The 25532-nt window shown below is 44.5% G+C and overlaps 1 protein-coding gene across 1 annotated transcript; it reads right to left on the bottom strand.

Moving 5' to 3' along the window:
- Nucleotides 1–873: 873 nt before the first annotated feature.
- On the bottom strand, nt 874–25519 carry LOC129834029 (pre-mRNA splicing regulator USH1G-like). The gene is made up of 3 exons (XM_055898850.1): nt 25138–25519; nt 9998–10454; nt 874–6190 (listed from the first exon to the last, which is right to left on the bottom strand). Exons 1-3 carry the CDS (start codon nt 25299–25301, stop codon nt 5357–5359), a joined length of 1455 nt encoding a protein of 484 aa, XP_055754825.1. The 5' UTR covers nt 25302–25519; the 3' UTR covers nt 874–5356.
- Between the last annotated feature and the right edge of the window lie 13 nt (nt 25520–25532).

Genomic DNA, 25532 nt, shown 5'->3' with positions numbered 1-25532 from the left:
ATGTAGTGAGAGACTGAATTGGTAACAGAATTATTTTGACATTTTGGAAATCTATCTAACACACATTTGTCTTTCATATACAAATACAGCTCGGGGAGGGGCTAGGTTAAGCCTGACTAATTTGCTCTGTTTCACTTTTGTTGAAATGGAACAATTCAGTTTAGATCCAGACTAGGCTAGATTCAATATAAACAGGAAATGTAAACAGGAATTAGATTGTCTGGATATAGAGCCGTTGTAAACAATGAGAGTAAGTCTGGCATAGAAAAAGAATTACAGAACATTGAATAGGAATGTCTGCGAAGTCAGGTACAATGACCGGTTATGACCAAAAATCCAAGCTCATGTTGTGATCCAGTTAGTTCTAATTTAATGTATACTTGGAAAATGACTCAATAATATCCTTGATTGACAAAACAGTCCTTACCTACTGTACACATATTAATCAGTGGGAATGACCTTGGACCTCTGGGTATCAGTTTACTTAAATGACCCATAACCTCTGACTCCCCCATTGTTTCCCCTCTCCCTCTATCCCAATGTTCATTTTTCTGGAAGTGTGCTCTAGTTCATTTCCCTTCATGGATTTAAAACTGAGGGTTGGCATCATTCATTTTGTGAACATGCATTTACATGCTTGAGGAGTGCACAATTGCACACTTTGGGGGAAAGGACAGAGAATCGGGTTGATGAAGTTAATGAGAATTACTCCCAGGCCTGTCGGGTGCAGGGTGAAGTGGCTCCTAGTTGCTCCCACACTAATGGTTAAGGTTAGGATTGTAGTAGGGGAAGCTGATCCTAGACCCTGGAGCGGCCTGCCTCAGTCAGAGTCCTGTCTGTTGCAGCTTCACATACACAATGCAGAGAAGGACATATTAGTATTTTTGTTTATTTAAAAACACTGTTTGAGTCTTTAAAAAATATGAGGCATTCAATGTGGACATTGTTTAGGTTTCAAGTGCATCTGATAATATCAACCACCAAAACCAATGACACATACAATATTATTGGGAAGACTTCATCACGTGATCAGAACAGAGACATACAGAACATACCATAGACATACAGTGCAGACTGAAGACTCCAATGATGGTTAGAGGCAATAGAGAACTTTTAGCCTCTATGGTGCTCTTCAGACAAAATGGGTCCTTTCATCTAAATGGACAGAAATAGTTTCCAGAAATGACATCATTGTACAGAAAGAGGCACATGTCCCCATAACCATGAGAAAAAGCAAAACATATTACCTGCCTAAAATTCAAGACTTGTTTATTTTCATGAAATGGATTAAAGTAATATCCAGTGTTCCAGGTTTCTATGAAATAGGACCGATAATGAATTACAATATAATGAGTGAATATACTTTCCCTTCCCAAATGTTTTAATGAAATATGTTAAAAAGCAGCTTTTCTGTGTTGGAATGGTGTGGCCGTACCCCAACAACAAAACGGTGTGGCCATATACCCATCATTCAAAATAGAACGCTAGTAGACCGCTGATTGGCCAGCTCATCCTCCTTAGGAGGATGACATCATCCTCTACGAGGAAATAGCAAGCATTTTTTGTTTGAGGTGGGGTTGTAAGTGTTTTTTTTCTCTCAAATGTATGCTTTGGCCACAAATACTCATAGGATGAGTCAACAACATTATTTGGGTATGAGTTAACAGAATATGAACTTTTAAAAGTGAGATTTTCACTGGACAGTTACTATAGCATCATACCAAACAAACATGTGTAACCATACAGCAAACCTTCAAGCCAAAATTTGACGTAAACAATTAGTAACTAAACTTCCATAGTGTAGTGTAACAACATGACATGACAACATTGTAATTCAATACCTCATGGGGGTAAACCTATATGCTGGACATCTACATACTGTATCAGAAAATCAGCAGGAAAATAACAGTGACAATGGATTTAACTGTGTGTGAGTTTTACCTATGGAAACATGAAATAATCCACTCCATACGTGTTTAGTTGACCATTCTCACATAGCGTCAACTTTCAATGAAAAAAAGCAATTGGCCTCCTATATCAGTGAACCAAACTGAAAGTGGTTGACCTGGCATACTGTGTGTAAACAAATGTACTGGTACAAAATGCATAGCAAGCTGAATGACCCGAGCCAAACCAATCAACAGGTACAAAAAATGCCTTAGTAGCAGAGAGCTGGTAATGCACAAATAATGGTAATATTGTAGCGAATTGGAGAGGCAGCCTGACTGTGACTCGTAACCACCCTACACATGTGATACATTATCTCCATCAACAATGGAAGTATCTATACAAAACTATGGATTTGAGACCTTGGCTGGGATTCTACGCAAGGCGCGTTATAGCACTCACTATACAGCCGACAATGTGCTGTTTAAAGGCATTTCCCCAGAAGTTCGCGGAGATCGCAGTCATTGTAAAAGCTGCGTATGCAGGCTACAGAGTAAATGACCTTAGAAACCTGTTACGGTGCACCGCGCTAAAACACGTCTTGTATTGAATCCCGGCCCTATGTCTAATGGATTAATAAACAAATACAAACAATTGACCAAACAAATGTACTGACACCAGGAGCACAGTCTCAGGGGATGGTAGTACGGTACCTAACATGCCCCATGTACTGACACCAGGAGCACAGTCTCAGGGGATGGTAGTACGGTACCTAACATGCCCCATGTACTGACACCAGGAGCACAATCTCAGGGGATGGTAGTACGGTATCTAACATGCCCCATGTACTGACACCAGGAGCACAGTCTCAGGGGATGGTAGTACGGTATCTAACATGCCCCATGTACTGACACCAGGAGCACAGTCTCAGGGGATGGTAGTACGGTATCTAACATGCCCCATGTACTGACACCAGGAGCACAGTCTCAGGGGATGGTAGTACGGTACCTAACATGCCCCATGTACTGACACCAGGAGCACAGTCTCAGGGGATGGTAGTACGGTATCTAACATGCCCCATGTACTGACACCAGGAGCACAGTCTCAGGGGATGGTAGTACGGTATCTAACATGCCCCATGTACTGACACCAGGAGCACAGTCTCAGGGGATGGTAGTACGGTATCTAACATGCCCCATGTACTGACACCAGGAGCACAGTCTCAGGGGATGGTAGTACGGTACCTAACATGCCCCATGTACTGACACCAGGAGCACAGTCTCAGGGGATGGTAGTACGGTACCTAACATGCCCCATGTACTGACACCAGGAGCACAGTCTCAGGGGATGGTAGTACGGTATCTAACATGCCCCATGTACTGACACCAGGAGCACAGTCTCAGGGGATGGTAGTACGGTATCTAACATGCCCCATGTACTGACACCAGGAGCACAGTCTCAGGGGATGGTAGTACGGTATCTAACATGCCCCATGTACTGACACCAGGAGCACAGTCTCAGGGGATGGTAGTACGGTACCTAACATGCCCCATGTACTGACACCAGGAGCACAGTCTCAGGGGATGGTAGTACGGTACCTAACATGCCCTATGTACTTACACCAGGAGCACAGTCTCAGGGGATGGTAGTACGGTACCTAACATGCCCCATGTACTGACACCAGGAGCACAGTCTCAGGGGATGGTAGTACGGTACCTAACATGCCCCACAACGTATTGGGGTCAGACAGAGAGGTGTTGGAGGGGGGCAGGCCACACCTCCTTGTTCTTCTCTCTGTACACTGTGCCACATGGCATACAAGAACACTGCTGCACATCAACACGGTGTTCTGTGGATACAGATCCAGGCAGTCTTTGGCTGACTGCGTATGGTGGTGCAATGCTCCAAAAGATGGCATGCCATAGCTCTCTGTCCTTCACGGAAGCAGCAAGGTCCTCTGTAGTTAATTAAAACGTTCAACAGTGGCGTTTAGTTAATTAAAACGGTCAACAGTGTCCTTTAGATCATTAAAACGGGCAACTGTGTTATTTAGTTAATTAAAACGGTCAACAGTGTCCTTTAGATCATTAAAAATGCCAACAGTGTTGTTTAGTTTATTAAAACGGTCAACAGTATCTTTTAGTTCATTAAAACAGTCAACAGTGTTGTTTAGATCATTAAAAAGGTCAACAGTGTCTTTTAGTTAATTAAAATTGGTCAACAGTGTCCTTTAGATCATTATAACAGTCAACAGTGTGGTTCAGTTAATTAAAAAGGTCAACAGTATCTTTTAGTGCATTAAAACAGTCAACAGTGTCGATTAGTTATTTAAAACGGTCAACAGTGTCCTTTAGATCATTAAAATTGGTCAACAGTGCAGTGGACTTCTAGAACTCACTCTAATGAAGCTGCAACGATCCAAAATACCTTTCAGATTTCTTCAGCTCTTCTCCTTCACTTATAAAGTCCATAGAAAGCTCAGGTTTCTGTATTTTACTTGTCTTCTTTTGTTCACTGAGATGTTTACATTAACAATGTCCTCCTTTCTGACCCAGGGAATGAAATGACAACATTTCTCTGAATGTCCTTACATAATCGCAGAGTCAGACAAGCGTGCCTCTGAATATTGCATACACTACAACAAACCGCTATTTATGTTGTAGCTGTAAAGTCTCTGAATGTTGCATATACTACAACAAACCCCTATGAGACATTACCCTGACAAGACTGAGCTACAATGCTCCACTGACCTACCTTTAAGGTAGGAAGAGCATTCTGCTTGACCTGTACAGTGTGTCCACCTAGTGGTCTCCAGAAGAATGGCAATGCCATATTTGCAGAGACAGACAGGAATGAATTCTATGCAGGATTGTTACTATTATCATCAAGCAAAGAAAAAACTAGATGCCTACCTTCATAACTATGTGTAGGGGAGAGCAGCGATGATACTAACATGTCCCAGTGAAAAATCCCCACACTACACACTCAGATGTAATCTGGAGGTTAGGTTTACTCTGTAGTGTAGGTTTACTCTGTAGGTTAGGCTTACTCTGTAGGTTAGGTTTACTCTGTAGTGTAGGTTTACTCTGTAGTGTAGGTTTACTCTGTAGGTTAGGCTTACTCTGTAGGTTAGGCTTACTCTGTAGGTTAGGCTTACTCTGTAGGTTAGGTTTACTCTGTAGGTTAGGTTTACTCTGTAGGTTAGGTTTACTCTGTAGGTTAGGTTTACTCTGTAGGTTAGGCTTACTCTGTAGGTTAGGCTTACTCTGTAGGTTAGGCTTACTCTGTAGGTTAGGTTTACTCTGTAGGTTAGGTTTACTCTGTAGGTTAGGTTTACTCTGGAGTGTAGGTTTACTCTGTAGGTTAGGTTTACTCTGTAGGTTAGGTTTACTCTGTAGGTGAACATCCCAGTAGTATAGGTATACAGTATCTACACAGCATCTTCAGATCCAAAAGTGTCAGTCACCATTCACAGCAGGGTGTCCTCGATGTAGTCGGGGTCCTCAAGGGTCTCCAGACGTCTCTTGCAGGCATCCAGGATTTTCTTCCTGGGCCCCAGGGGGATGTGGATGCTCTTGAGGTCCTGGTCCGAGCACAGCAGCAGCGCCTCCAGGTCAATCTTCTCCCGCCTGAAGACGGTGAGGAACTCGCCCATGGTCTGCGCAGCCAAGAACACCTCCAACGGGCTGGTGACGGCCTCGCAGTCATCATCCAGCCCCAGCTCCACCTCGTCCCAGGGAAGATCCTGGCGGTTCCTTTCCTGGAGGCTGCGGGCACTGCCGATGCTGTCCCCCCCATCGTCCAGGCTGGGCGAACGCCGCAGCCGGCTGCGCAGCTGCACGTTGGCGCTGCCAGCCCGTTCGGTTCCTCCGCTGAGGCTCCCCTCGTCGCGCCCGCCGATGCCGAACAGGCCGCCGCTGATATAGTTGCGTCGGAACACCATGGTTCCCAGACCGGGCCGGTTGAAGAGAGAGTCGTGGCCCGAGTCGGTGCTGACCTCAGAGTATTCCATGTTGGGCCGGTAAGACAAGTCCGGCTCGCTGATGGCACGAGAGATGGCGTCGTCGTTGGCGTCTCCGTGGAATATGTCTCGGAGGTTTCCGCGGCGCCCTGCGCGGTCCCGAGGGCCGACATAGGTTCCCTGTTTAAGGAACATGACATCGTTGCCCAGCTGGAGGCCCGAGAGGGAGCGCACACTCTTCCTGCCGTCCTCGTAGATCTTGAAGGTCCCGTCCCCTTGCTTCCTCTTCTCCAACCTCTTCTGGATCTTGGTCTTGCCTCGGGTTGTGGCGTGAAGAGTAGCCTGCAGGGACAAAGAGCAACACAGGCTTCAACCACTAATTATACAGGAGCACACATCTTACATTTAACAGATGACAAATGTTTAATGTTGGAGTGTAATGTCCCTTTCATTTTCAACATGGTGTACATAATTCTAGATTGCACATAACTGTCATTGTATCCTCTCCTTTCTCCACTGATGGGAAATGTTGCTGTTCCAACTGTTGAGCATGTGAAATGATACAGCAGCAGACATAACAGATGGGGAGTTTCACATGCACAACAGTTGGAACAGCAACATTTCCCATCAGTGGAGAAAGAAGAGGATTCAATGACAGTTATGTGCAATCTAGAATTATGTACACCATGTTGAAAATGAAAGGGACATTACACTCCAACATGAATCATTTGTCATCTGTTAAACTTGAGATAAGTCCACATCCCAGGTCATTCATTTTATAGATGCAGCTTTGTACTACAATCCTAAATGAAGGAAAAGAGAAGCACCATATTATTTCCAGATGTGCTGTGTTCATCTTTCCCATGTTTTCATTTAGCTTGAGGCATCATATAGCTGGAGCTACACAACCAGTGGCGTGGAATGTGCACTTATCTTGACATTTTTACGGTCTGAAAACATCTGACAAACGTTGGTTTTGGAGTGGAATGTCCCTTTAAATAGATATTCAAAAGGCATACATGGCTGGATGAGGCTGTACTGTACTGACCTGAGAGTATGGCACACAGTCACACCCTGATCTGTTTCTCCTGTCTTGTGCTTGTCTCCACCCCCCTCCAGGTGTCTCCCATTTTCCCCATTATCCCCTGTGCATTTATACCTGAGATTTCTGTTTGTCTGTTGCCTGTTTGTCTTGTCCCGTTAAGTCCTACCGGAGTGTTCCTGTGGTCTAGTTTGTCTTAGCCTTCCCAGTTCTGACCTTTCTGCCTGTCCTGAGCCTGCCTGCCTCTGATTTGGGAGAAATGGGAGACATCTGGAGGGGAGTGGAGACAAGCACAAGACAGGTGAAATAGATCAGGGTGTGACACACACTGACAGTGGTGTTTAGGTGGGGCAGCTTGTACAGACCAGAGAGTATGGCACACTGACAGTGGTGGTGTTTAGGTGGGGCAGCTTGTACTGACCAGAGAGTATGGCACACTGACAGTGTTTAGGTGAGGCAGCTTGTACTGACCAGAGAGTATGGCACACTGACAGTGGTGTTTAGGTGAGGCAGCTTGTACTGACCAGAGAGTATGGCACACTGACAGTGTTTAGGTGAGGCAGCTTGTACTGACCAGAGAGTATGGCACACTGACAGTGTTTAGGTGAGGCAGCTTGTACTGACCAGAGAGTATGGCACACTGACAGTGTTTAGGTGAGGCAGCTTGTACTGACCAGAGAGTATGGCACACTGACAGTGGTGTTTAGGTGAGGCAGCTTGTACTGACCAGAGAGTATGGCACACTGACAGTGTTTAGGTGGGGCAGCTTGTACTGACCTGAGAGTATGGCACACTGACAGTGTTTAGGTGGGGCAGCTTGTACTGACCAGAGAGTATGGCACACTGACAGTGTTTAGGTGGGGCAGCTTGTACTGACCTGAGAGTATGGCACACTGACAGTGTTTAGGTGGGGCAGCTTGTACTGACCAGAGAGTATGGCACACTGACAGTGTTTAGGTGAGGCAGCTTGTACTGACCTGAGAGTATGGCACACTGACAGTGGTGTTTAGGTGATGCAGCTTGTACTGACCTGAGAGTATGGCACACTGACAGTGTTTAGGTGATGCAGCTTGTACTGACCAGAGAGTATGGCACACTGACAGTGTTTAGGTGATGCAGCTTGTACTGACCTGAGAGTATGGCACACTGACAGTGTTTAGGTGGGGCAGCTTGTACTGACCAGAGAGTATGGCACACTGACAGTGTTTAGGTGAGGCAGCTTGTACTGACCAGAGAGTATGGCACACTGACAGTGTTTAGGTGAGGCAGCTTGTACTGACCAGAGAGTATGGCACACTGACAGTGTTTAGGTGAGGCAGCTTGTACTGACCAGAGAGTATGGCACACTGACAGTGTTTAGGTGAGGCAGCTTGTACTGACCAGAGAGTATGGCACACTGACAGTGTTTAGGTGAGGCAGCTTGTACTGACCAGAGAGTATGGCACACTGACAGTGTTTAGGTGAGGCAGCTTGTACTGACCTGAGAGTATGGCACACTGACAGTGTTTAGGTGAGGCAGCTTGTACTGACCTGAGAGTATGGCACACTGACAGTGTTTAGGTGAGGCAGCTTGTACTGACCAGAGAGTATGGCACACTGACAGTGTTTAGGTGAGGCAGCTTGTACTGACCAGAGAGTATGGCACACTGACAGTGTTTAGGTGAGGCAGCTTGTACTGACCAGAGAGTATGGCACACTGACAGTGTTTAGGTGAGGCAGCTTGTACTGACCAGAGAGTATGGCACACTGACAGTGTTTAGGTGTGGCAGCTTGTACTGACCTGAGAGTATGGCACACTGACAGTGTTTAGGTGAGGCAGCTTGTACTGACCTGAGAGTATGGCACACTGACAGTGTTTAGGTGGGGCAGCTTGTACTGACCAGAGAGTATGGCACACTGACAGTGTTTAGGTGATGCAGCTTGTACTGACCAGAGAGTATGGCACACTGACAGTGTTTAGGTGAGGCAGCTTGTACTGACCTGAGAGTATGGCACACTGACAGTGTTTAGGTGAGGCAGCTTGTACTGACCAGAGAGTATGGCACACTGACAGTGTTTAGGTGAGGCAGCTTGTACTGACCTGAGAGTATGGCACACTGACAGTGTTTAGGTGAGGCAGCTTGTACTGACCAGAGAGTATGGCACACTGACAGTGGTGTTTAGGTGAGGCAGCTTGTACTGACCAGAGAGTATGGCACACTGGCAGTGTTTAGGTGATGCAGCTTGTACTGACCAGAGAGTATGGCACACTGACAGTGGTGTTTAGGTGAGGCAGCTTGTACTGACCAGAGAGTATGGCACACTGACAGTGTTTAGGTGGGGCAGCTTGTACTGACCAGAGAGTATGGCACACTGACAGTGTTTAGGTGATGCAGCTTGTACTGACCTGAGAGTATGGCACACTGACAGTGTTTAGGTGAGGCAGCTTGTACTGACCTGTGAGTATGGCACACTGACAGTGTTTAGGTGGGGCAGCTTGCACTGACCTGAGAGTATGGCACACTGACAGTGTTTAGGTGAGGCAGCTTGTACTGACCTGAGAGTATGGCACACTGACAGTGGTGGTGTTTAGGTGGTGCAGCTTGCGGCTCACTGAGCTGCTTGTGTAGCTGGAGAAGCTCATGGCGTCTGACATGGACTGCAGCTTGTACTGACCTGAGAGTATGGCACACTGACAGTGTTTAGGTGGTGCAGCTTGCGGCTCACTGAGCTGCTTGTGTAGCTGGAGAAGCTCATGGCGTCTGACATGGACTGCAGCTTGTACTGACCTGAGAGTATGGCACACTGACAGTGTTTAGGTGGTGCAGCTTGCGGCTCACTGAGCTGCTGGTGTAGCTGGAGAAGCTCATGGCGTCTGACATGGACTGCAGCTTGTACTGACCTGAGAGTATGGCACACTGACAGTGTTTAGGTGGTGCAGCTTGCGGCTCACTGAGCTGCTGGTGTAGCTGGAGAAGCTCATGGCGTCTGACATGGACTGCAGCTTGTACTGACCTGAGAGTATGGCACACTGACAGTGTTTAGGTGGTGCAGCTTGCGGCTCACTGAGCTGCTGGTGTAGCTGGAGAAGCTCATGGCGTCTGACATGGACTGCAGCTTGTACTGACCTGAGAGTATGGCACACTGACAGTGGTGGTGTTTAGGTGGTGCAGCTTGCGGCTCACTGAGCTGCTTGTGTAGCTGGAGAAGCTCATGGCGTCTGACATGGACTGCTCCGACGCCGCCTCTTTGTGGAACTTGCGCTCCATGCGTTTGTGGTGCTTCCGCTGCAGCTTCACACACTCCTTAATCCTCCTCTCGGCCTCGCGGAAAGCCCGCTCCTTCAGCTTCCCCACCAGCTTGGGGTTAAGGGCCGACTGCTTGGCGGCAATCGAGTCCAGGTAGCGGACACAGTCCATGTGGCTTTTGGTGGCGGCCATGTCCAGGGGCGTGTGGTAGTCGTTGTCCAGGCACCACATGTTGGCACCGAAGGACACCAGGAAGGACAGGCAGTTGTGGTGGCCGTTGGCGGCTGCCAGGTGGAGAGGTGTGTTCCCCCATATGTCACACTTATCAGGGTTGCCTCTGCAGAACAAGAGGAAGTACAGACATCAGCTAGAGTTTTGATCCAGAGAGGCTGTAGGAAGCAACGGGCATATAGCACACACATGGCGTCCATATTAGGAAGTCTTCATCCTACTATGGATGTTGTACACATAGACCTGGGACGAACATAGGACTATGTAAAAGTATTTCAAATACTTGAACTGTGCCTGATTTTCATTTTTTCCCCCCAGAACCAATGGAGTAGTCCCAAATGTGAAAATATCAAGCTGAATCTAATGCACCACAAATACGTGCTCTTAGTAAACAAGATACTTTCTTTTTTTCACTCTTACCTGAACTTGAAACATACATTTTGCAACGATGTCAAGATCATCCCCAACTATTTACAGTGCCAACGAAGACCCGTGCCAAGACAGAGGTGATGATGCTGTTACAACAAGTCTTGCTGTTCTGTTCCAAAGGCATTCAGTAAGTGCTATCTGTGAGTAATATGAACCAGGAGAAGGATAACCCACTCTCAGATACTCCTAAACATAGCAGGTACCTTGTGATAAAGCCCAAGATCTTTTAAATCATGATTTCAGCACTGAGATCTTATCCATGGGCTGTTCATCGAATCTTCATAAATCATGTTTAACCTTACATCACAGTACCCTTTAGCACTGGTAAATCTCCACAGCAACAACACAGTAAAGTAATTGTTAATGACACCAAACAGATGGCAGATACACAAGTTATGAGATGAACAATACCACTGTGGACCTGCTGTCATTACGTGTAGAGGATTTCTCTGGCTTCTCCATGCTTTCCATTCCCCTACCATCAGCCTACCATGACCCCATGGGCACCTCCGCCTCCACTAGGACCAACACTTCTACACTACAGTCGGCCTGTAACACAACACACCGGCTTGTCAACACCGCTACACTAACCAGTGTCTTGTTTCACGGGAGGCCCGGGCCGGTCGGGCTGCCCCTGACTCAGGAGCGTACTACCGGGGCGTGCATACCTGGTGACGTCATGCTCAATTCCTTCAGTCGCGCAGCATTGGCGCTGAGTTTTCCCAATGTAGTGACAGTGCAGATGACTTAACGTCACTAATATTTGTTTAGGGCGGAGGGCAGATTTGAGTTCTAATGTGTTCCAGAAAACCTTGATAACATATCACAACGTGATTCCTATTTCAGTTCTATTCCCAGGAAAAGGGAATTCTTTACAGGAATTACATCAAAGGTGAAATCCTGTTTACCGCCAGATTGTACTTCAATTTATCCTTTCAGAGGTTTAAATATTAACAGGAAGTTCCTCTTTATTTAGAGGCAGTGTATAAACAGCTGTCAGATTTGGAATGGTTTCGGATGGTGGTACACTAACCCTATTGCTGATCTTAAAGGGGAAGTTCAGGATTTTACAACTTGATGTTAGATGGTTCCTCACCCTGAACGTAGTCTATGGGCCTGGAGAAACTGTAATCCATGGTTCTTTTTTAAATGTATATATTTTATTTAACCTTTTATTTATCCAGGTGAGTCAGTTAAAATCCCTTACACTGGTGGGCATTGGTCTATAGGGCTAAATGAAATGTTTTCCTCTGAGGAAATATGGAAAGCATATACATAATCATGGTAGCAATTAAAAGGGAACAGTTTGGAGATTTATGGGACAATTATTAGACTAAAGGTGAGGACAACAGTTCACCTGACACACTGTTGATTTAATGTGACTTTTCTTTTTACATTTACAGCACTTTTTACTGCATTTGGTGATAACTAAATCAGAAAATACTCTGGATACATTCAGTAACATGATAAGAATACTCTTGGAAAATGTGGGCTAGGTGCAACATAAGACAAAAGAATGACAAGGGTTTGAGTGAGAGGTCTAACTGGTGTTTCCAAGTGGCCACACACCTCTCCAAAGTGTGCACAGTTCCTAAGTCATTTCAATGCACTTTTATGACTCAAAGAAGAGTCTTCAACTATAAGGTGTTTTTGTATGTTCTATAGCCAACATGAGAAGCTCAATTATAAAATATGACATTACAGTGTTAAGGCTTTCACAGGGCAATTCAGAGCAGCAGATGGTAATTATTTTGCACATAGAATGGAGTCATGAGTGCGTTCAGATGCGTGGTCCACGGCACATCTTTGTCCCAATACAACAAACACTGTCTGATTGTGTTCAGAACAAACCCAAGGTATGACACCATGTCATCTTGTAACTGTACATCAGTGTTCATAAATGTTGACACTGTATATTACATGAGTTTTATGATATGGAAATGTGAAGTGCACATGTATACAGCCCCTGCCTTACAATATAGGCCCTTATCAGAGTTCAAAGCTGCCTGTAAAGGACTACAAACAAATTCTTATTTTACAATGACGGCCTGGCCAGTGACGACTAGGAATTGCGGTGCAATAAATCAAATAACAACAAAACATTGAAATCACAGGACAAGACAGACATGACAACACAGAAGGACAGGGACATGTGACAACACAGAAGGACAGGGACATGTGACAACACAGAAGGACAGGGACATGTGACAACACAGAAGGACAGGGGCATGTGACAACACAGAAGGACAGGGACATGTGACAACACAGAAGGACAGGGACATGTGACAACACAGAAGGACAGGGGCATGTGACAACACAGAAGGACAGGGGCATGTGACAACACAGAAGGACAGGGACATGTGACAACACAGAAGGACAGGGGCATGTGACAACACAGAAGGACAGGGGCATGTGACAACACAGAAGGACAGGGGCATGTGACAACACAGAAGGACAGGGGCATGTGACAACACAGAAGGACAGGGGCATGTGACAACACAGAAGGACAGGGACATGTGACAACACAGAAGGACAGGGACATGAGACAACACAGAAGGACAGGGGCATGAGACAACACAGAAGGACAGGGGCATGTGACAACACAGAAGGACAGGGGCATGTGACAACACAGAAGGACAGGGGCATGTGACAACACAGAAGGACAGGGGCATGTGACAACACAGAAGGACAGGGGCATGTGACAACACAGAAGGACAGGGGCATGTGACAACACAGAAGGACAGGGGCATGTGACAACACAGAAGGACAGGGGCATGTGACAACACAGAAGGACAGGGGCATGTGACAACACAGAAGGACAGGGGCATGTGACAACACAGAAGGACAGGGGCATGTGACAACACAGAAGGACAGGGGCATGTGACAACACAGAAGGACAGGGGCATGTGACAACACAGAAGGACAGGGGCATGTGACAACACAGAAGGACAGGGGCATGTGACAACACAGAAGGACAGGGGCATGTGACAACACAGAAGGACAGGGTCACAGTCTCAATCGTCTAGGAACTGAGGGGTCACAGTCTCAATCGTCTAGGAACTGAGGGGTCACAGTCTCAATCGTCTAGGAACTGAGGGGTCACAGTCTCAATCGTCTAGGAACTGAGGGGTCACAGTCTCAATCGTCTAGGAACTGAGGGGTCACAGTCTCAATCGTCTAGGAACTGAGGGGTCACAGTCTAAATCGTCTAGGAACTGAGGGGTCACAGTCTAAATCGTCTAGGAACTGAGGGGTCACAGTCTCAATCTTCTAGGAACTGAGGGGTCACTGATGTACACAGAATAATAGAGCACAATGAAACAAATATACTTTATCTGGTAGGGTTTTATTTATTATTGAACCTTAATTTAACTAGGCAAATCAGTTTAAGAACAAATTCTTATTTTATAATGACGGCCTACCAAGCGCCGTCCTATGGGACTCCTGATCATGGCCGATTGTGATACAGCCCGGGATCAAACCAGGGTATGTAGTGATGCCTCTAGCACTGAGATGCAGTGCCTTAGACCGCTGTGCCACTCGGTAGCCCATAAGGGGGTCAGGTTAGGGTCAGATAGGGTTAGGTAGAGTCTATTCTACTTGTACAGTAGAGGTTAGATATTATTCAGCACTGTTCTATTGCTTGAGGATACGTTGACAGGCTGATTGGTGGAAATGTGAATGTGTGCTGTTTATCATAATCAGTGAGAGATGGGTACAGTGCACATTTAGTGTAGTAAATGTTTTATAAGCTGTATACCGTGGGAATTCCTAGAACTGGGGTTGTTATCAGTTACTTTATCACCACACTGTCTAAGTGGACACGCCACTGTGTTACCTTGTGTACATTTACCCTGAACAAAATGGTGGAATGATGAAGCCCATCTTGCTTCTCTGGGGATCCCTTGCATGTTGAACTGTAGATGACATCCCCATAGTCAAGCATGGAAGATCATCTGTATTAGTGTCAACAGGGCAGAGGGGGGGAAAGAGGTCCTGTTACGACAGGGTCAATCCATTTGAATTCAATCACTTTTTGACAACTCCCCTTTTGATTTGAAGTAAACCTTCCATACATATTTTCCCATTGTAGAAGTGGTCAGAAAGTGACTCTTTTGACTTGAATACCAAAACATTCAAGAGATAAAGGTGCTCAAAGTTGACCCATGTTGCATACCCACCATACCATGAGACATCATGTCTTCATCACTGGAAAAGATAAACGCTTGAGATTTGATATCTTTTAAAAGCTTACAAACAGGGTTGTCAAACTATTTGATAATTTCTTGAAAATAATCATGTTTTTTATCAAGTATAATTTTTAAACCTTAATGCATGTTGTGTCTCAACCGAGGGCGGGCACAACACAACCTCAGATGATGTAAAGTAGGGTCTAAGTTACAACATATACGAATATAAAAAGAAAAACTGAGTTTACGAGTGTTTAGATAACTAACGTTAAATGTAAAAATAAAAAGTAAGACAAAAAAAATGACCACTGTTTGACATTTTCATTTCTCCATCCACTTCATAATTTCAGCCAATCACTTTTCCTGGCATGTTTTCCATCTGGTCCTTTAGATTGCTGCTGCCTATTACTATGATAAATCACATGGCGAGGACGTTTGCTCTCAAGCTATTAATATGCATAATATCTAACAAGTGGGGCAAGGCTAGTAGGGCTGACCCCAATTAGTCGATGGTTGATAGGCTGTTGGTCAACCAAGATTATTTTAGTCGAGCAGTAGCAAATATATATATATATATATATATATATATATATATATATATATATATATATATATATATATATATATATATATATATACACTGCTCAAAAAATTAAAAGGGAACACTTAAACAACACAATGTAACTACAAGTCAATCACACTTCTGTGAAATCAAACTGTCCACTTAGGAAGCAACACTGATTGACAATAAATTTCACATGCTGTTGTGCAAATGGAATAGACAAAAGGTGGAAATTATAGGCAATTAGCAAGACACCCCCAATAAAGGAGTGGTTCTGCAGGTGGTGACCACAGACCACTTCTCAGTTCCTATGCTTCCTGGCTGATGTTTTGGTCACTTTTGAATGCTGGCGGTGCTCTCACTCTAGTGGTAGCATGAGACGGAGTCTACAACCCACACAAGTGGCTCAGGTAGTGCAGCTCATCCAGGATGGCACATCAATGTGAGCTGTGGCAAGAAGGTTTGCTGTGTCTGTCAGCGTAGTGTCCAGAGCATGGAGGCGCTACCAGGAGACAGGCCAGTACATCAGGAGATGTGGAGGAGGCCGTAGGAGGGCAACAACCCAGCAGCAGGACCGCTACCTCCGCCTTTGTGCAAGGAGGAGCACTGCCAGAGCCCTGCAAAATGATCTCCAGCAGGCCACAAATGTGCATGTGTCTGCTCAAACGGTCAGAAACAGACTCCATAAGGGTGGTATGAGGGCCCAACGTCCACAGGTGGGGGTTGTGCTTTCAGCCCAACACCGTGCAGGACGTTTGGCATTTGCCAGAGAACACCAAGATTGGCAAATTCGCCACTGGCGCCCTATGCTCTTCACAGATGAAAGCAGGTTCACACTGAGCACATGAGCACATGTGACAGAGTCTGGAGACGCCGTGGAGAACGTTCTGCTGCCTGCAACATCCTCCAGCATGACCGGTTTGGTGGTGGGTCAGTCATGGTGTGGGGTGGCATTTCTTTGGGGGGGCCACACAGCCCTCCATGTGCTCGCCAGAGGTAGCCTGACTGCCATTAGGTACCAAGACGAGATCCTCAGACCCCTTGTGAGACCATATGCTGACACATGCACATTTGTGGCCTGCTGGAGGTCATTTTGCAGGGCTCTGGCAGTGCTCCTCCTTGCACAAAGGCGGAGGTAGCCATAAATAGACAGGTATTTACCTCCATGGTTGCAGGATCTTGTCTATTTTTACAAGTTTTCTATTGAAATTCACTGTGGCGAGCTCATTTATATATTTTGTGATATGAATACCAAGTATGTCTACTTCACCGTAAGCCCATTTTAAAGGTAAACTGCAGGTTAATGTAAAAGTTGTTTTAAAGATCCAATACGTAATATTGTACACGTATCATAATTAGGTTTTAGTCCAGAGAGTCCAGAAGAGTTATCTAGATCTTCAATGAGACCTTGCAGGGATCTAGCTTGTGGACTTAATATAAAACTTGAGTCATCAGCATACACGGACACCTTTGTTTTTAAGCCTTGGATTTCTAATGTATGGAAAGTGTTGTATAAATCTAAAGGGATGCTGTCAAAAAGTGGCTGAATTCAAATGGATTTACCTGATATAAAAACCCAAGTCTGTCATTTTCCAGTTTTCTTTGAAAATCCATTAGGACCTTCACTAACATTAGCCACAGCTGGCTAGCTAACAATCAATGGAAGTGATAGGGGCAACCGTAAACTGTTTTTAAAAAAAGTTCCAGATGACCTTAAAGCAATAATTGAGTTGATTTCAGTTGACTTTCCAACATAAATGCTTGAACAGACAAAATTTGACCTCAATCGTAGTATCCCTATATACTGTAGCATTAGTCCTCCAACAGGCTTGATCAATATTTGATGAGCTGCAGGTGCAGCTTGCATTGCACTGGTCACAGAGGCTAGGGATACATTATTGATGGACAAAGCTGCAAGGTTTTCACAGACAGCGGAGAAGCTGTGTGCCTGCCACGCTAGTCCCAACCAGAGCCAGGATTAGCACCTTGCACCAGCCTGACCTTGATTTCTTGTGTGACCGACCAGGGTCTCGCGCGCAACACAACAGTTTTAGCCCAATGAGTTAAAAACATTAACTAGGAACGCCAGCAGATTAACACCCCACCTGCCTGATCCTGATTCCCCCCCCCCCCCCCCCCCCCACTGTGAGAATGATCAAAATTCAAACCCAGATCTGCTACGCGCCATATGGCTGTCTTAGCCCACTGAGCTAAAACCTAGCAATTAGCTAGGAGAGCCATAGGATTAACCAACTCCTAACTTGCCTGACTTTAATTTCTTCCTGCCCTGATCTGACAATCCACACTCTTAGAAAAAAACGTTCCAAAAGGGTTCTTCGACTGTACTCATAGGATAAACCTTTTTGGTTCCAGGTAGAACCCTTTTGGGTTCCATGTAGAACCCTCTGTGGAAAGGGTTTTACATGGAACCCAAAAGGGTTATAACTAGAACCAAAAGGGTTCTACCTGGAATCAAAAGGGGTTCTTCAGAGGGTTCCCCTATGGGGACAGCTGAAGAACCCTTTTTGGTCCTAGATAGAACCCTGCACTCTGAGAAATAAGGTGCTAACACATTACTGTGTTACTTAGCCTTCTGAGCTAAAGCCTTTGCATTAGCTCGGGCAGCCAAATTATTAAAATATCACCTGCCCAACCCTGGTTTCTCACTGTCTAGTGTTACCTACAAGGGTTCAAACTGGGTCGCCGGAATATATTTGCTGTCTCTCTTGTTTGCCAATTTTAGTGTCTTGTTTTGCATGTGTCGTCTTGTCTGGGACATAAGACAACGGTGGTCTGGGAAGTCTAAATCTTCTAAGAACTGAGGGGTCACCGTCTAAATCTTCTAGGAACTGAGGGGTCACGGTCTAAATCTTCTAGGAACTGAGGGGTCACGGTCTAAATCTTCTAGGAACTGAGGGGTCACGGTCTAAACCTTCTAGGAACTGAGGGGTCACGGTCTAAACCTTCTAGGAACTGAGGGGTCACGGTCTAAACCTTCTAGGAACTGAGGGGTCACGGTCTAAACCTTCTAGGAACTGAGGGGTCACGGTCTAAATCTTCTAGGAACTGAGGGGTCACGGTCTAAATCTTCTAGGAACTGAGGGGTCACGGTCTAAATCTTCTAGGAACTGAGGGGTCACGGTCTAAACCTTCTAGGAACTGAGGGGTCACGGTCTAAACCTTCTAGGAACTGAGGGGTCACGGTCTAAACCTTCTAGGAACTGAGGGGTCACGGTCTAAACCTTCTAGGAACTGAGGGGTCACGGTCTAAACCTTCTAGGAACTGAGGGGTCACGGTCTAAACCTTCTAGGAACTGAGGGGTCACGGTCTAAACCTTCTAGGAACTGAGGGGTCACGGTCTAAACCTTCTAGGAACTGAGGGGTCACGGTCTAAACCTTCTAGGAACTGAGGGGTCACGGTCTAAACCTTCTAGGAACTGAGGGGTCACGGTCTAAACCTTCTAGGAACTGAGGGGTCACGGTCTAAACCTTCTAGGAACTGAGGGGTCACGGTCTAAACCTTCTAGGAACTGAGGGGTCACGGTCTAAACCTTCTAGGAACTGAGGGGTCACGGTCTAAACCTTCTAGGAACTGAGGGGTCACGGTCTAAACCTTCTAGGAACTGAGGGGTCACGGTCTAAACCTTCTAGGAACTGAGGGGTCACGGTCTAAACCTTCTAGGAACTGAGGGGTCACGGTCTAAACCTTCTAGGAACTGAGGGGTCACGGTCTAAACCTTCTAGGAACTGAGGGGTCACGGTCTAAACCTTCTAGGAACTGAGGGGTCACGGTCTAAACCTTCTAGGAACTGAGGGGTCACGGTCTAAACCTTCTAGGAACTGAGGGGTCACGGTCTAAACCTTCTAGGAACTGAGGGGTCACGGTCTAAACCTTCTAGGAACTGAGGGGTCACGGTCTAAACCTTCTAGGAACTGAGGGGTCACGGTCTAAACCTTCTAGGAACTGAGGGGTCACGGTCTAAATCTTCTAGGAACTGAGGGGTCACGGTCTAAATCTTCTAGGAACTGAGGGGTCACGGTCTAAATCTTCTAGGAACTGAGGGGTCACGGTCTAAATCTTCTAGGAACTGAGGGGACACGGTCTAAATCTTCTAGGAACTGAGGGGTCACAGACGCATACAAAATAACAGAAGAATTAAAAAATATACTTTATATTGGTCTCTACTATTCTGTATACATGAAACATCCTTGACTTCATCTGACCTGCTTATTCTACTGTACAGGTATGGTTAGAGTTAGGTAGGGCGTATTGTACTTGTATAGGGTCCGGTAGGGTTAAAGTCAGGCAGGGTTAGATAGGTGTAGGGCTAGGTTTAGGATCATGTAGGGTTAGGATCAGGTAGGGCTAGGCTAGGATCAGGTAGGGTTAGGGTATGTTAGGGTCAGGTAGGGCTAGAGCTAGGGTTGGGTTAGGGTCAGTTAGGGCTAGGTTTAGGATCAGTTAGGGTCAGGTAGGTTTAGGATCAGGTAGGGCTAGGGTCAGGTAGGGTTAGGGTCATTCTGTTCAATTAAAACTTATTCGGGCTAGGGGGCACTATTTTCACGTCCAGATGAAAAGCGTGCCCAAAGTAAACTGCCTGTTACTCAGGCCCAGAAGCTAGGATATGCATATAATTGGTCGATTTGGTTAGAAAACACACTAGTTTTTAAAACTGTTAAAATAATGTCTGAGTATAACATAACTTATTTGGCATGCGAAACCCCGAGGACAAACCATCCAGGATTTTTTGTTGTTGTTGAGTTCACTGTGTTTTCAATTCGTTTTCTATGGGAAACTATATTAATGAGACACCTGGTTACAGTTCCTATGGCTTCCACTAGATGTCAACAGTCTTTAGAAATTGGTTGATGTTTTTCTTTTTTTTTTAAATGAAGAAGTACAGCTGTTCGTTGTGAGTGTCAAGCCAAGTGGACTTTATTGTTTGTTGCGCACGACCTGAAGCTCGCTCCACGTTGAATTTATCCGCTATTGAACACAGTATATTCTGTCTTAAATTTGATAGATTATTTATGTTTTAGGATACCCAAGGTTGGATTAGGAAAGTTGTTTGGACCAAGTTTACAGGTAACTTATTAGATAATTTGTCATGTTGGGCAAGTTGGAACCGGTGTATTTCTAAATCAAACGTGCCAAATAAATGGACATTTTGGGGATATAAAGAAGGAATTTATCAAACAAAAGGACCATTTGTGATGTTTCTGGGACATTTGAGTGCCAACAGAAGAAGCTCTTCAAAGGTAAGGCATGAATTATATCGTTATTTCTGACTTTCGTGTCGCACCTCCCTGGTTAAAATATGCTTGTCATGCATTTGTATGACGGGGCGCTGTCCTCTGATAATCGCATGGATTGCTTTCGCCGTAAAGCCTTTTTGAAATCTGACACGGCGGCTGGATTAACAAGAAGTTAAGCTTTATTTTGATGTAGTGCACTTGTGATTTCATGAAAGTTTAATATTTATAGTAATTTGAATTTGGCGCTCTGCAATGTCACCGGATGTTGTCGAGGGGTCCGCTAGCGGATCGTCTAGCCGTAACAGGTTAAGAATATGTATCACAGTTTAACTGAGTTACAAGAGTACTTTTCTTCATTATTTGCATTTTGACAAATAAAGATTTAAAGATTTTTTTTTTCTTCTCATTTTTGATTAACAGCGTCTTTTGGGGCTCCTATTTTGTCCACTCTCCTGGTAAATGTTTTGGGGTGTAAATGTATGTGCAAAGGGGACTCAAAAAGGTGCCTTAAAGGACTGTGTCACAAATGCCCGGGCATCTGGGCAGACGAATCTCAAATAAATCTAAATATCAGTGCTATTATATAATACCTGCCAATTACCAGACACTTTATCCAAAGCCACTTACATTGATGCATACATTTTACGTTTGGTCCCAGGAATCCAACTCACCATCATGGCATTGCACACATCATGCTCTACCAACTGAGCTACAGACGACCAGCTATTTGATGATACATAATGGCTGTTATGCAATTACAGCTCCAGTTGTTAGACATTACATGATTTTGCACATCCCTCACTCTTCTCTGGGCACCTTTTACTGCAGGTCATAGCCCAATAATAACACATGATAACCCCTGTTCACTTAACATATGATAAGAATGGAATGAAATTGAAACGGACTCCACTGTCCTCAGTGTCCTGACTATGCTTGTTGTTACATCATAGAATGACAGATTGTTGCTCCCTACTGCTACTGTTTCACTATCCACTATAAATCCACTATAAATCCACTATAAATCCACTAAATCTGCCAGGCCTGTATTTCAGCAGCAAACCCAATAAAGTTGTCAGACATCATTGAAATGATCTCCCTGGATCTCAAGGGTGCTGCCGTCTAGTAGTCACTGGTGTTGTGAGAAACTATGGTGACTATGAAAGTATTTTTAGTACCAAATGTCACGCAGACTTCTTCATGGTGTTAGAATGGCTATTTATCATAATCAGTGAGAGATGGGTACAGTGCACATTTAGTGTAGTAAATGTTTTATAAGCTGTATACCGTGGGAATTCCTAGAACTAGGGTTGTTATCAGTTACTTTATCACCACACTGTCTAAGTGGACCTGCCATTGTGTTACCTTGTGTACATTATCCCTGAACAAAATGGTGGAATGCACCCCCCCCCCCCCCCCCCCCCCCCCCCCCCCCCCCCCCCCCCCCCCCCCCCCCCCCCCCCCCCAACCCATATTAGGTGCATACACATTTATGGAGAGAAAGAGAGACAGAAAGAGAGAGAAATAGAGATTAGAGAGAGAGAGAGAATCCCCCAAACTTTTGCCAATGAACTACTTTGCTAATGGGCTTCTTTCTCTGGACAGGAAGGGAAACCAGGTCAGCCAGAAACACGTTGAAGAGAGCTTTGTGTTCTCCAGTTTACTGGTGCTTCCTAATCTAAATCGAACATACATTCAGGTCCAAAGTTATTGGCAATTCTTGATAAAGATGAGCAAAAAAGACTGTATAAAATAAATAATACAAATACTGAGTTGTTGTATGCTCAATAAAATTGGGAAATGTTTACACATCTTTTTTATCACATCTATTTCTCTGATCAATTGTATTAGTATATAAAATAATATAATTTTCCCTTTTTTTTTGCATACAATATATAGACTTTAAAAAAGTCTTTATCAAGGATGCCATAAGTTTTGAACCTGATGTTATCTAAACAGGCTCATTGGCCACTGGTCATTTGCACTGATTGTCCCAAATTAGATGTATTCATTTTTTATCCTGAATAGAATGTATGATCTGAATTAATTTATAGCTACTGACAAATGACATACATGGAAACGAAGTGACATTGTCTGTCTATAAAAACGCATTACACTTGACGTGTTTTTACTGAAAGAAGAACTATCATGATGACGTGTGATGAGTTGTCCATTGTTGCATCACATAACTCTGACCTGCACAATAACCAGTAAAGTAACCTTCTACATCTAGAATTCTAATCTCACCCTCTCTGATGCTCTGATGTTTTTTCAAGAAGCAATGTTAAGCTGAGGAGAGGATACAACAACAGCCTTACCTGATCATGGTAGACTTCCTTTTTTGGCAAACATTTATGTTGCTAGGATATGATTAGAGCATGATGACATTTTTTAAGGTTAATTGAAAAACAGTGACTAAGCAGTAGCTAAGCAGTAGCAATAACTAAGCAGTAGCTTGCTCATTGGTTAGTCTATAGTTGGAGCCAGTAGTCCCTCCACAAAGAAAGTAGGGAGAGGCCATATCAATCAATGCACATCGTCACGTCAACAAAACATTTATCAGATCCATTGTGATATTTTGGGGGGGTATTTGGAAGTTTTATTGACAGATATAGAATATGAGATGAGTGATACAGTAGTGTACAGAGTGACTGGTAGAGCGGGGGATTGAACCGCTGCCTCAGGGTCCCTGGCAGTGCCCTATGTGACTTTAAATGGCACAAAGTCTGGAACAATCAACCTACTCAGTTAATAGTCTATCAATGGAAAGGTTCATGATTAAACTGGTCTACACAGCTAGGCTGTATCCTCGTGGCTGACCCTAGCTGTGCCAGTCAACATATGTCTGGGGGTATTTGGGGAAAAGGAGAAGGCAATTTTTGTTCTATCCAAATGAACAATAGATATATTATTTTCTATTCTATTATATTCTATTTCATGATATTCTATTCCATGCTATTCTATTCCATGATATTCTATTCCATGATATTCTATTCCATGATATTCTATTCCATGATATTCTATTCCGTGATATTCTGTTATATGATGTGATATTCTATGCCATGATATTCTATTCCATGATATTCTATTCCGTGATATTCTGTTATATGATGTGATATTCTATTCCATGATATTCTATTCCATGATATTCTATTCTATGATATTCTATTCCATGACATTCTATTCCATGATATTCTATTCCGTGATATTCTATTCCGTGATATTCTGTTATATGATATTCTATTCTATGATGTGATATTCTATGATGTGATATTCTATTCTATGGTATTCGAAAACACAAAAGATATACTGTCCAATAAAACTACAGGAAATGTTAACAGTAGGTAGGCCTCTCTACAGTATACACTATTAGTGTGGTCAGTGTGGTGGTTGTATTGGTGACCTTTTACTTGTTTACCCCGAGCCAAAACAGTTCATTCCAATGGAACAAACATACATGACTTCAATAAATCCTGTTACTGTTACTTTATTTATCCTGCATCAGTCAGTAGGCTACTGTTACTTTATTTATCCTGCATCAGCCAGTAGGCTATTGTTACTTGATTTATCCTGCATCAGTCAGTAGGCTACTGTTACTTTATTTATCCTGCATCAGTCAGTAGGCTACTGTTACTTTATTTATCCTGCATCAGTCAGTAGGCTACTGTTACTTTATTTATCCTGCATCCTGAATCAGTCAGTAGGCTATGATCTCCTCTTTCATGTGTTATTATGGCACACTCCTCTAGCACTACTGGTGCTGCACCTTGCTACTGACCTTACTAGCCCTACCTAATGTTACAGACCTGTAATACTAGCCCTACCTAATGTTACAGACCTTTAATACTAGCCCTACCTAATGTTACAGACCTTTTAATACTAGCCCTACCTAATGTTACAGACCTTTAATACTAGCCCTACCTAATGTTACAGACCTTACCCAATTGTACAGACCTGACCTAATGTTACAAACCTTTAATACTAGCCCTACCTAATGTTACAGACCTTACCTAACGCTACAGATCTTACTAGACCGGAACTAATTCCTACAGAGGTGTTGCGTTCCCTAGGAGAATATACATAAACTACACAGACCACTGCATGAAGGGGTAGGCTAGCGAGTATAGGTTGGCTATAGAATATACTAACTATTTTCCACAGGGGGAACTTTACCTATCGTATCTATCCATGATAAGAGTGCGCATTAATACTTCAATGTCTACCAAACACAATATTATTAACCACACGAGATATGGACACTATCTATACTTAGCTACTGCACGAGTTGAGCAAAGGAATACAAGATTCCACACGTGACGAAAAGTACATTTTCAGTTCTTAAAAGCCTACTTACCCTCTGCCCACGATAAGTCGTAGAGCCTCCAAGTTGCCATGATAAGCGGCCCATAACGTCGGTGTCATGCCATCTTCATCCGGCGCGTTCAAGTCCTTCCGCGTAGCCTCTTTCAGCAGGTCCAGGTAGCCATCCCGGGCCGCCTTGTGATACCTGTCATTCATGGTATCAACGGGCCCTCGACTCCATTGCTCTCGGTCGTCATCTACCCATCCCTCGGTCTAAATGGAAGGCACCACAGGCTAGAGTTCTACTGCCAGCCTCCACATGTGTTTCATTGTAAGCAAGTGCGGTGCCTCTGGTCCGAAATGTTATTGTGGCGTATGCTGTTGCAGTGACGGCCGCGCGAGCCGAGAAGGAACGCGCATTTGGTATCCAGGGGCTATCGCGGCGGG

This window comes from Salvelinus fontinalis, chromosome 34 (genome assembly GCF_029448725.1).
Source record: "Salvelinus fontinalis isolate EN_2023a chromosome 34, ASM2944872v1, whole genome shotgun sequence".
Classification (NCBI taxonomy): domain Eukaryota; kingdom Metazoa; phylum Chordata; class Actinopteri; order Salmoniformes; family Salmonidae; genus Salvelinus; species Salvelinus fontinalis.
The sequence above is the reverse complement of the archived record's forward strand: the minus strand, read 5'-3'. Positions and strand labels throughout refer to the sequence as shown.